Source organism: Salvia splendens, chromosome 21 (assembly GCF_004379255.2).
Source record: "Salvia splendens isolate huo1 chromosome 21, SspV2, whole genome shotgun sequence".
Taxonomy (NCBI): domain Eukaryota; kingdom Viridiplantae; phylum Streptophyta; class Magnoliopsida; order Lamiales; family Lamiaceae; genus Salvia; species Salvia splendens.
In genome coordinates, this window is record NC_056052.1 from 16,851,817 (window position 1) to 16,863,508 (window position 11,692).

The 11,692-nt window shown below is 39.2% G+C and overlaps 2 protein-coding genes across 2 annotated transcripts; both read left to right on the plus strand.

The window, feature by feature from the left end:
* Window positions 1-461: 461 nt before the first annotated feature.
* On the plus strand, window positions 462-3,587 carry LOC121784294 (G-type lectin S-receptor-like serine/threonine-protein kinase At4g27290). The gene is made up of 7 exons (XM_042182457.1): window positions 462-1,740; window positions 2,038-2,172; window positions 2,250-2,371; window positions 2,436-2,646; window positions 2,729-2,966; window positions 3,044-3,194; window positions 3,282-3,587. Exons 1-7 carry the CDS (start codon window positions 462-464, stop codon window positions 3,585-3,587), a joined length of 2,442 nt encoding a protein of 813 aa, XP_042038391.1.
* A 3,477-nt stretch (window positions 3,588-7,064) lies between these two features.
* On the plus strand, window positions 7,065-8,954 carry LOC121784295 (MDIS1-interacting receptor like kinase 2-like). Its single transcript, XM_042182458.1, has 4 exons — window positions 7,065-7,411; window positions 8,000-8,349; window positions 8,440-8,508; window positions 8,581-8,954. Exons 1-4 carry the CDS (start codon window positions 7,065-7,067, stop codon window positions 8,952-8,954), a joined length of 1,140 nt encoding a protein of 379 aa, XP_042038392.1.
* The last annotated feature ends 2,738 nt before the right edge of the window (window positions 8,955-11,692 follow it).

An 11,692-nucleotide genomic window follows, 5' to 3' on the forward strand; every position in this document is an offset into this window, starting at 1 on the left:
ATTGATTCTTCATTCCAACATCCTAAAGTGGGACATCCAAAAGTGGTAAACCGGGACTCCTAAAGTGGGACGGAGGGAGTATGAGGGAAATAAATTGGATCTTAAATCGCATGGGCGTGGAAACTAGTCTAGGGATAACGTGACTGATATGCATATGCTGATTCAAAGTTGAAATTAAATTTTTAATTATAACATGTTGCAATTATATACCATGTCACTAAATAGAGACTTGAAAAGAAGGCACAAAAAATTCGAAAATGAAGTTGACTATGTTAGGTAAATAGGTGAGCGCATCCAAATCATTCGAATTAAACTCAAATAAACTCATCAATCACTTAACGTTTACTAATTTTGAATTCGATATGTTAATAATATTTAGACGTATGAAGTATCCAATATTCCAATGATATATAGAGAGTAGCGTGCGTGCCTCAAATTTTTCTGACTGATGAGAAAAAAAAATGGCGAAGTTGTTCAATGCAATATTACTTTGCTATTTGCTGCATTTACTGAAACAAGCCTATGGAGCAGATGATACACTTCACCAAAATCAAACAATAAAAATTGGAGAGAATCTGGTTTCTGAAAATAAAGTTTACGTGCTAGGATTTTTTCGTCCCGGAAAATCTAGAAATGTATTCTTGGGCATATGGTACAGAGCCACACCCGATGCTGTAGTTTGGGTTGCGAACAGAGACAATCCAATCATCGACTCTGAAGAAGCAGTTCTCGCCATTTCCATTAATGGAAGTCTTGCTATAACCAAAGGTGGAAGCCTTATTATCTGGTTTGCGACTCCATCAGTGGTGGCGACATCTCGTCCGCTTGCACGCCTCCTGGATTCGGGAAACCTGGTTGTCGTTGATGAGACGAGGGATGAAGAAGACTACTTATGGCAGAGTTCTAATTTCCCAACGGATACCTTGTTGCCGGACATGAAGATGGTGGATGACGTGGAAGCGGGCGTGGTGAGGAACCTGACGTCGTGGAGAAATGCCGATGATCCTTCACCAGGAGAGTTCGTCATGAGGATCGAGAACAGGGGCGTGCCTGAGATTGTCATATTGAGAGGCACAGCCAAATGGTTTCGGACGGGAAACTGGAACGGGCTGCATTTTAACGGTATTCCGCGCTATGTCAACACTGTTTCGGCTGAGCCTGGCTTGGTTTTTCGGGACGAGAGGCTGATATCAATGTCGAGGCCGTATAAAAGCACCATCGTTATCAGAGCGACGTTGGGCGTTTCTGGTTCAGTCCAACAGTACACGATGAATGCAAAGAGAGATAGGTGGAATGTTGTTGACTCGTTTCCTCGAGACCAGTGTGACGGATACGGCCACTGCGGTCCGAATGCAGTCTGCAAAGTGGAGAGGGCTAAGAAATGTGAGTGTTTCAAGGGATTCATCCCTCGATTTCCACATGACTGGGAGGTTCAAGATTGGGGTGGTGGATGCAGGAGACTCGTGGCATTGGATTGTGAGGACGAACATGGATTTCTTGAGGTTAGACGGGTGAAGTACCCTGACATGCTTGAGTTTTGGTTGAACAGTAGCATGACCCTCCGTGAATGCAGAGCTCAGTGCTTGAAAAACTGTAGCTGCAACGCATATGCTAATCCGTATGTGACTAACGGAGGCCGTGGCTGCGTGTTGTGGTTTGGGGATCTTGTAGATACCAGAGGACTCTCCGCAGCAAATACTTTGCAGAATATCTACATTCGCTTACCACTTCAACAACTAGGTAACTCTCTTTCTCACTGACTCCTCTGTCTTCGTTTTTCACCTTTTCTTTATGTCTATTTTGCACATTTCTCATAAAACACGTCAAAATACCAAAATGTAAAAAATATGCAATTAAATGACATAATTTGCATGATTGACATTCAAAACTGGCCAAATATAGGTACTAAAAACATGCAAAATTAGTGTTTATCACTCACCAATCTTCTTACTTCAAAAACGCAACTATTCTAAGGTGTGATGTGATTTTGTACAAAATGCCATGTCCCTGTATAAAGATTGGATTTGTTGCTGGTAGATTTTAGCACTGATTCGGAGAAAGTGGATAAGAAGTTGCCTATAAAGTTGATAGCGATATCACTTGCCGTTGGAGTCCTTGTAGCAAGCATTATAAATGGGGGAGTAGTCTATTTAACGAGACGAAGGAGGCGAGGTAGCATGTTTCTCAAGTTGATAACATGGACGCAACGCAAGCAGAGCCTGGATGCTAATAAAATTTTCTTGTTGCAGTAAAAGCGAAAGATGAGGATATAGATGTACCTATAATCAAAATGGCTAATATTGTGGAAGCAACAAACAACTTCTCCTTAGAGAACATGTTAGGATCTGGAGGTTTTGGGCCTGTTTACAAGGTAACATATATACCACTTCAGGCATAACTCTAGACATCCTAATTTATATGAGATGATCAAGCAGGGCCAGTTATCAACGGGACAACACATCGCTGTCAAAAGATTGTCCAGAACTTCGGAACAGGGAGTTGAGGAGTTCAAAAATGAAGTTAAATTGATTGCTAAACTTCAACATAGGAACCTCGTCAAACTTGTGGGATGTTGCGTTGAAGGAGAAGAAATGGTGCTAATATACGAATACCTACATAATAAGAGCCTGGATTATTTTATTTCTGGTGCCTCATAAATCTTCCAAACTTTTATTTGTTCTCTACATATTTATTGAACCAACTGCTGATATTGAAGAAGTGTGTGTAGATGAGAATCAAAGGATGCTTTTGACATGGCCTAAACGCTTCGACATCATCATGGGGATTGCGAGGGGACTGCTTTATCTCCAGCATGATTCTAGGTTAAAGATTATCCACAGGGATTTGAAGACAGGCAATATATTACTAGACAAAAACTTAAATCCAAAAATATCCGACTTCGGGTTAGCAAGAGCGTTTGAAGAGGACGAGTCGATTTCTAGAACAAAAAGAATTGTTGGGACATAGTAAGTTTACCTTTTTATCATATCAAAGAGATTTTGTCATTTCCAATTGTGGCCTTATGAACAACAATTGTATGCAGTGGTTATATGGCTCCGGAATATGCGAGTGATGGGAAATTTTCTGTGAAGTCTGACATCTTCAGTTTTGGAGTGATATTGCTAGAAATAGTGAGTGGGAAGAAGAATAGAGGATATGAACATGACTACCACAATCATACCCTTCTTGGCCATGTGTGTATTAATTCTTATTGGCTACTACTCAATATTTTGATGTATTATTAGAACTACACATACTTACATTGGTGGTTGTGGAGACAGGCATGGTTGCTATGGAAAGATGAGAGGAATATGGAAGTAATGGATGAATGTTTGAAGGAAACATGCGATGAGTCCCAAGTGAAGAGATGCATACATGTGGGGTTGTTATGCGTTCAGAAATTAGCAGACGATAGACCTATCATGCAATCTGTGGTTTTAATGTTAGCAACTGATGGAGCAATCCTACCAGATCCCAAAGAGCCTGGATATTTTGTGGAAACAAGCAGCCAAACACAAGATTCTACGTCACCGAGAATCGAGTTAGAGAATGCAACGATCACCATTACTGACTTGGAGGCCAGATGAGGAACTCCTCAATTAATAAATACATTTTGTACATTAAGGGTTACGGTTACACGAATACGAATCGAGATGGAATAGTAATGGTTTGTATGCATATATATCACACACTAGTTTGTAATTATAATTATGACCCTCTTCCTCATCACCAACTAAGATGATACTTGTGAAGCTTCTCAATCGCATGTTTCTTCTCATCTCCATCCCTAATATTAACAGCTTGGTTTCTCTGCAAGTATGTATGGAAATGTGTCTGGAAGCTGGATCAACTCTAGCCTTGTTTGTTTCTGCAATAAATATATAGGTACATATTAGTATAGGAAGTGGAGTGAATGGTTGTATACGACTATTACATACTCCCTCCGTCCCCTAATAGGAGTCGTTGTTTGACCGGACACGAGTTTTAAGAAATGTAGAGAAAAATTGGATGAAAAAGTTAGTGGAATGTGAGACCCACTTTTTTATATTGGTTTTATATTAAAATGTGAGTGGAGTGAGTTAGTGGAATGTGCCATTTATGGTAAAAATGAAGAGTGACTCTTAATGGGGGACGGCCCAAAATGGAAATTAGCGACTCTTATTCGGGGACGGAGGGAGTATTACGTACTGGTAGATTGAATTTTCTCGAGTCCACATCTGACATGAACAAAGCTACAGATTTGGGGACAAAAATAGATGGCGTTGTGGATAAGAAGAAGGGATTTGCTGTAAACTATACAGCGACTAGATCGAGTATTGACCGGAAGAGAATATACGAGAAGGTAAGGCAAAGAATGAGAGGGTACCGGTGCAATTTTGATAAATAAACAAGTTACAGTGTTGGCATGAGAAAAAAAAAACCCATAATGTTTCACTATGATTCAATTGAATATCACTACTTGCTTTGTTAGTTCAGTTGTATAATGTAGATGGATTAATTATGCATGCGACTTTAACAAATAATGTACTCCCTCTTTCCCACTATAAGTGAGACGTTTTTTTTCGACCGTTGTTTTGCAAAGATGATAATAAGTAGTTAAAGTAAAGAGAAAGTAAAGTAAGAGAGAGAATAATATCGAAAAGAGTATTCTCTTACTTATTTACTCTCTCCACTCTACCACTAATACACGGCTTGGGAATTTCACAAAACAACGGCAGAATAATACTCCCTCCGTACCATAGAAATAGACCATATTTCATTTTTTATCTGTCCCATAGAAATAATTCATATCCATTTATGACAGTCTTTTTCTCCTTCTCTTTTACTTTATCATTTATGGGTCCCACCATCTACTATACAATTTCAACTACTTTTTCTCTTTATCTCTTACTTTACCAAATTACGCGTTAAAACCCGTGCCAATCCTAAATGGCGTATTTCTATGGGACGGAAGGAGTATAATATACTTGACTTGGTTAGTCGGCCAAGAATATCAATCAAATATCACTACATCCACTTTGTTCAAATGTCTTATATTCATTAATTTGGTTTGGCACGTGAATAATGAGAGTTAGAGTTTATGGGAATATCGGTCAAGTCATTAGCTATTGTATGTTTCGTATGAAACTTGCTATGATTTGATTTCACTCTGTTATTTGATAAAATTGGTATATTAAACTTCGAGTTTCTAATTGGTCATGATATAAGTGTCAGAGTATAATGTGATAAGCAGTGAGAATGTTTGTGATTAGTAGTCATGCACTTCGACGTCATTGATATATTTTTTACTGTATTTTATACGAGTAAAGTTTGTGTTAAAAATACCATGTTGCCTTGTTCCTTCGAAAACCATGTCCATAATTTGATTATTCAGTAATCAATTAGTAATTAAGGTCGTGTTACATGTCCACCTAAATAGGTAGATGTTTTCGCACCGATGTAGAGTACTCCCACATCTATTGTCAAAAATATTCTTTTCATAAAATATGCCGGGAATAAAGTAGTACTACTAAAACTTGTAGCCAATATTTTATGGCATCGTCGACCAAGTAAAGAATTATTTAATCCTGGAAAATGCAAATTAGTTTATTATTTGTGTCCCTGAGAAGTATAAGTATGGATTATTTCTTTTCTAGTCCGTCCCTGAAAGAACTTTTTAATTTTGAAATTTCAATTATACTACTAATAATGTGGAATCCACTCTTTACTAACGGTTCTTCTACTATCCTTTCTCTGCATCTCTCTTTCTTAATTTATCAATTGTTCAATAAAAACCGTATTCAACCAAGAGTGTATAGTAATTTCTAAAGTAGTGCATATATGGGTAATAATTTGTACTTCTTCTACCACAACAACTCTTTTAATTTTTATTTCTGGAATAGTCTCTAATACATTCGTCCACCACTAAAAATAGACATAATTATCTTTTTTGTTCAACCAATATAGATAATCTATATTCATTTATGGAAAATTTTGCACGGCTAATAATGTGGGTTTCACCATCCACTAATATTATTTTATCTATTTTTCTCTTTTTCTCTTACTTTAATATTTATATATTTAAACTTGGGTCGTGAGTAATTGAAAATTTGAATATCAAACAGAATATGCATTTCAAGACCTAAGGGCTATAGCTCAGTTGGAGGAGCACCTCGTTGATACGCATGCCAATGTCTTCTAAGGGAATCCACCATATAATCTAAAAAATATACTACTCCCTCCATTCCATAAGAATATGCACTTTTGGTTAGACACGGATTTTAATGCACAATTAGTAAAGTAAGAGAGAAATAAAAATATAAAATAATTAAAGTATTGTTAGTGAAGAATGAGTTCCACCTTATCAGAGAGAAAAAAGTTTCCAAATTTTAAAAAAGCATATTCTTGTGGGATGGACTGAAAAGGAAAGAGGACATATTTTTGTGGGACAGAGGATTGTAATATTGAGAAATCGATGTTGTACTCGATAATAACTATGTAATTGGTCAAATTCTCATTAAATACATATTCCTGTTCACAGTATAATCTTATTTTTTTTCATTTTGGTCCCTCTACTAGAATTAGTTACTACGATTCTGTATTGAGACGAAGAAATTTGTGAAATAACTTGTTGATGGGGTAGGAAATTGGGGTATGGTCACATGACCTGAGTAGACTCAAAATTCAATTATTAATGTACATTACGGACGAAGATAGTTAGATTGATAATTGATATGTATATTAACGTGAATTATGGGAATTAGATTATATAAGTGATGGATTTGCTAGACTAATTAATTTCATCATCAGTAATGTGTTAATGTAGTCTCAAAAAAAATCTAGGCTTAACATGCAAGTGAATAAACACTTCCACATACTACATTGCAGAACTATGGGAAGACAAGTTTGGAAAATGTATTTGTAGTGATTGAATAGTCTATGATAGTTGAGGCATTGACCTGGAAGACTTGAGCAATTAGTTTATCAGACTTAAAATATGGGTCGAAAGACTCAAAACGATGTTTGCAAGTTTTATAATAAGTGATATAAAAGAATCATACATATAGAAAATACTATTAAGTGTGATGGGTGCTGTCTTTGCTAGTAATGCTATTATCATTATTATGAGCATCGGCGTATTGTTGAGTAATGTAGTTGCAGCAAATGTTTCAAAGTCGAGCATGGAATTGAAGGCGTTGACGGATTTCGGTTGGCCTCATGACAACTCCACTGCTCATCAGTGTCGATGGAAAGGTATCACTTGTGATGATCATGGTCGCGTTGCAGAGTTAAGCATGCACTCTCAAGTAGGATTCAATGATGAACTTTGGTGTCATGATCTTGGCTATGTGAATCCGCTTGTGCTCGCATCTCTCACTAGCATTCTTATCCAAACTTACTCATCTCATTATGTCATACAATCGACTCCAAAGTGAGTTGCCTCTCTCATTGGTAAATCTGAGTGAATTACTTGTGCTCCACCTCTCTTCTAATGATTTTTCTGGTGTCATTCATTTGTCTCATAATCTTTTGGAAAGTGAGTTGCCACTTTCATTAGCAAATCTAAGTGAACTAGTTACATGTGCTCGACAATGCATTTTGGGGTGTGTTAAGTTCAGATTACTAGATTGTCGGTTGCATTCCATCTGAAATAGGAAACCTCAAGCAGTTGGTTGTCCCTGAATCTGTTTCATGTTTAGATGAAATCAATTTGTCCTACAATGATTTAGTAGGCCCGATTCCAAGGCATAAGTTTCCCGTAGAATCATTCATTGGCAATCCAAAATTACAACCTCCTGCATCAGAGGGATCCAGATTTAAAGTGGAAGTTTTGTATTATGTAATCTTTGTGTTTTTTATTCTCTGTGGAATCCTATTTCATATTCTCCAAAAGAAGGGAAAAAAAAGCAGCATCAGTCACACTTGATCCCAAACATGGGAACATATTCAGCATTTGAAACTTCGATGGAAACATCGCATATCAAGACATCATTGAAGCGGCACAAGACTTTGAATTCAGATACTGCATTGGAGCTGGCGCCTATGGGAGCGTCTACAGAGCTATACTGCCCACTGGAAGAGTTGTTGCTGTTAAGAAGCTTCACAGATTTGAAGGAGATAATCCTACTTTTGACTCCTCTTTTAGGAATGAAGCCAAGCTTCTCTCTCAGATTCGCCATCGCCATATTGTCAACCTTTTTGGTTTTTGTCTGCACCAACTGAGCATGTTTCTCATCTACGACTACATGGAAAGAGGAAGCCTCATTAGCGTGTTGAAGGATGAAGATGAAGCTGTTGAGTTAGATTGGAAGAAGAGAGTAACTGTGGTGAAGGGCATTGCCAATGCACTCTCTTACATGCATCGCGATTGTAGCCCTCCTATTTTACACACAGAGATTTAGAGCAGCAACATACTCTTGGATTCAAAGTTTGAAGGTAGTTTGTCTGATTTTGGGACAGCTAGATTATTGGATCCGGATTCATCTAATCAGACTCTACTTGTGGGAACTCGGGGCTATATTGCACCAGGTACGCACACCATAACATAGTTTCAAGTAGCAACTATTTTCATGACGATGATGACAAGTTTGTTGGGTGCAGAGTTGGCATTCACACTGGCGGTTACAGAAAAATGTGATATGTGTACTTTTAGAGTGTTGGCATTGGAAGTCATGTTTGGAGATCATCCGGGGAATTTCATATCCTCCTTGACGACGATGAAGAGATTCACGCAGTTTGCTCAAAACATGATGGTGCAACAACTCTTGGACAAGAGGCTACCATCTCTAGACGAAGATGTAAGATCGTCGAGGGAAGTGGCTGGAGTGATGAAAACAAAACTCAAATACATAAGCTGTGATCCAAAGTCGCGGCCGTGTATGAAGGATGTGTCTCAGGAGCTCGCTAAGCATCCACCACGGTTGCCAATGCCATTCCGCTCAATATCAGTGCTTCATCTCATGCATCTAGATTGAACTTATAATACATTGTTATTGTGACGTGATCATCTGATACGAGAATATCTCTACGAATATCCCATATATCTATTATTTAGTTTAGTATTGATTTAGCATATCTTTCCATATATTCTTAGTATCTTTATTTCTTATTCCCTAAGTCAGAGTAGTCTTATAAATAGGAGATATTGTATTCTTCTATTTCAATCAAGAAATATGAAATTATCTTTTTAGCTTTTATCGTATTTTATCTTTTTGCAATCCTAAATCTTGGTTTGATCGACCGGCAAAGCTCCGGCGACTGCCTTTTATCGTGTTAAGAGAACTTCACCCTTAACAATTGGTGCTTTCATTGTGAGCTCATCCTCCGAATTACCACCATCTTGACAGCCACGTCATGTATTGTCGCAACCAACAATATCAGCCATGAGCGATTCTGCGAACAGCAGCTGTCCTTGACGCGAAGATGCCACTGCTCCAGGAGGCGCAAGCAGCAGACCCTATAGCTGCGATCCTTGATCGTCTGATGACGGTTGTATCGAAATTGGAGACTCGCCTTGACGATACAGATCGGTTCGTTGGAGAATTTCGACCACCAGTCCAGCCACAGCCTGATCCAGACCCCCTATATAACCAGCCTCCCTATTACGGTGCAGTGATGAGGCCACTTGATAACCACCAACACGATTACCAGCAGCCTCTCAACGGAATTCAGCCACTGCGCCCGGATTACCCACCGCCGCACACCGACTTCCAACACCATCACAACAAGGACCCACACTCCTGGTGGCAAAACTTAAATTTGGGACTATATACGCCTGATACAGCCCAGCAACTGCCCTTTACGGGCTTCGATTCGTGCGGTGTTGGAGAGATTAGCACCCCTCCGGTGCCGGGGCCACCACTACATTCAGCTACAGACCAATTGTACGACCTGTCGCCTTGAGAGACACCGGGACAACGTGCTCTCCATGAGTACGCATCGTACGATCAGCCGCCGCCGCATCCACCTTGTTGCTGGGATCCACTTGCGCAGCGAGCCCTTAGTGGCTATCCGCCCCCAATCAATCCCACCACGTTCAGCCGCCGCAACGGGACCCAACCCCACCCCGCGGTGCGCCGAGTTACGGACTCCTTGCCTAGGACTATCACGTGCAGCAACAACAAGAAGCATGTGATCAGCAACAGTATGAAGTGTGGCTTGATTATTACAATCAAACTCAAACGGAGATATCTGCAGCTTCCACCCCTTCATGGAGACCAGAATCTACTTCATTCGATGTAGCTCCTATGCAGTCTGTGGCAGCTACTAGATTTGAGAGCGAAGAAGGGATTTATAGTTATGTGTATGGAAGTAAGCATCGAATGAGGGAGCAAGTAGGTGAAATGTCAGATTCTTTGATTTTAGATGCTCAGGTTGAATATTCATGTGATGATCCCAAAGATTTCGACTGCGTTTCTAATCGTGGTATGGTGGAAGGGGAGCATTGTGATATTCCAGAGAGGGACTCTATATTAGCAACGGAAGCGACTAAAATCATAGATCGTGAGGCTACTTATTCTCATACAGGAAACGTATCAAACCAAGCCATTGTCGTGACTAGCAATATCAGTGGAGAGGAGGGGAAATTGTTGGACGACGAACCGCCCCAACCGTCCCCAATGTTGCAGTTGTACATCCTCGATGTTAGTGAGGAAGAAGAGGTGTTGTTCGAAGATAAAGTGGAGGAGGATTCTATTGGTGAAGTGAAGGAGATCAACACATCAATTCATGTTGCTCGTGTGTCATCTCAAGCTGTTGAGAATTGTTGGAACAAGAGAGGAGGTGCTTATACCGCTTTGAAGATAATTATCTATGGGGATTTGTTTGTTTGTGATGTTACGGGTACTGTTCATCGTTCGACATCACTAGACGTCGATGCCCGACTGGTCCCTCTGCGCCACTACACGCCATTCCTCCGATTCCCTGCATCGTCTTCTTGGTTTCAAGTTTCTAGAGTAGTAAGGGGTTTTTTGATGACCAAATGTATGGAGCTCAGTCATTTGAAACATAAGTGCGGTCTCTTTTCTTCTGAGAAGAGCAGTAGGAGTTACATGTCTTACCCCAATGTTGATTTCTTTCTAAAGGTTTTTGATCCCGGAGGAGATAACTCAAAGCTTCTGCTATCATTGACTCTCTTGATTGCTTCATGGATCCCACCTTGAGGACAAGGTGGCTTTAAACAGTGGGGGAGTTGATACGAGAATATCTCTACGAATATCCCATATATCTATTATTTAGTTTAGTATTGATTTAGCATATCTTTCCATATATTCTTAGTATTTTTATTTCTTATTCCCTTAGTCAGAGTAGTCTTATAAATAGGAGATATTGTATTCTTCTATTTCAATCAAGAAATATGAAATTATCTTTTTAGCTTTTATCGTATTTTATCTTTTTGCAATCCTAAATCTTGGTTTGATCGACCGACAAAGCTCCGGCGACTGCCTTTTATCGTGTTAAGGGAACTTCACTCTTAGCATCATCTTTTCCATTTTGTTGGTTTTGTATTGTAACGTTCAAATGTCCCTATGTTGGTTTTGTATTGTAACGTTCAAATATCCCTAGGCTCTGTTACCTCTGTTTAATTTCTTCCTTTTACCCTGCTTTTAGAAGAGCTTCTGGAAAAATGTGGAGTGTTGGAGCTTTTCCTATCCTAACACTCCATATCATTCAGCATTTTGATAAAGGACTATTCGGACTTAGAACTTTATTT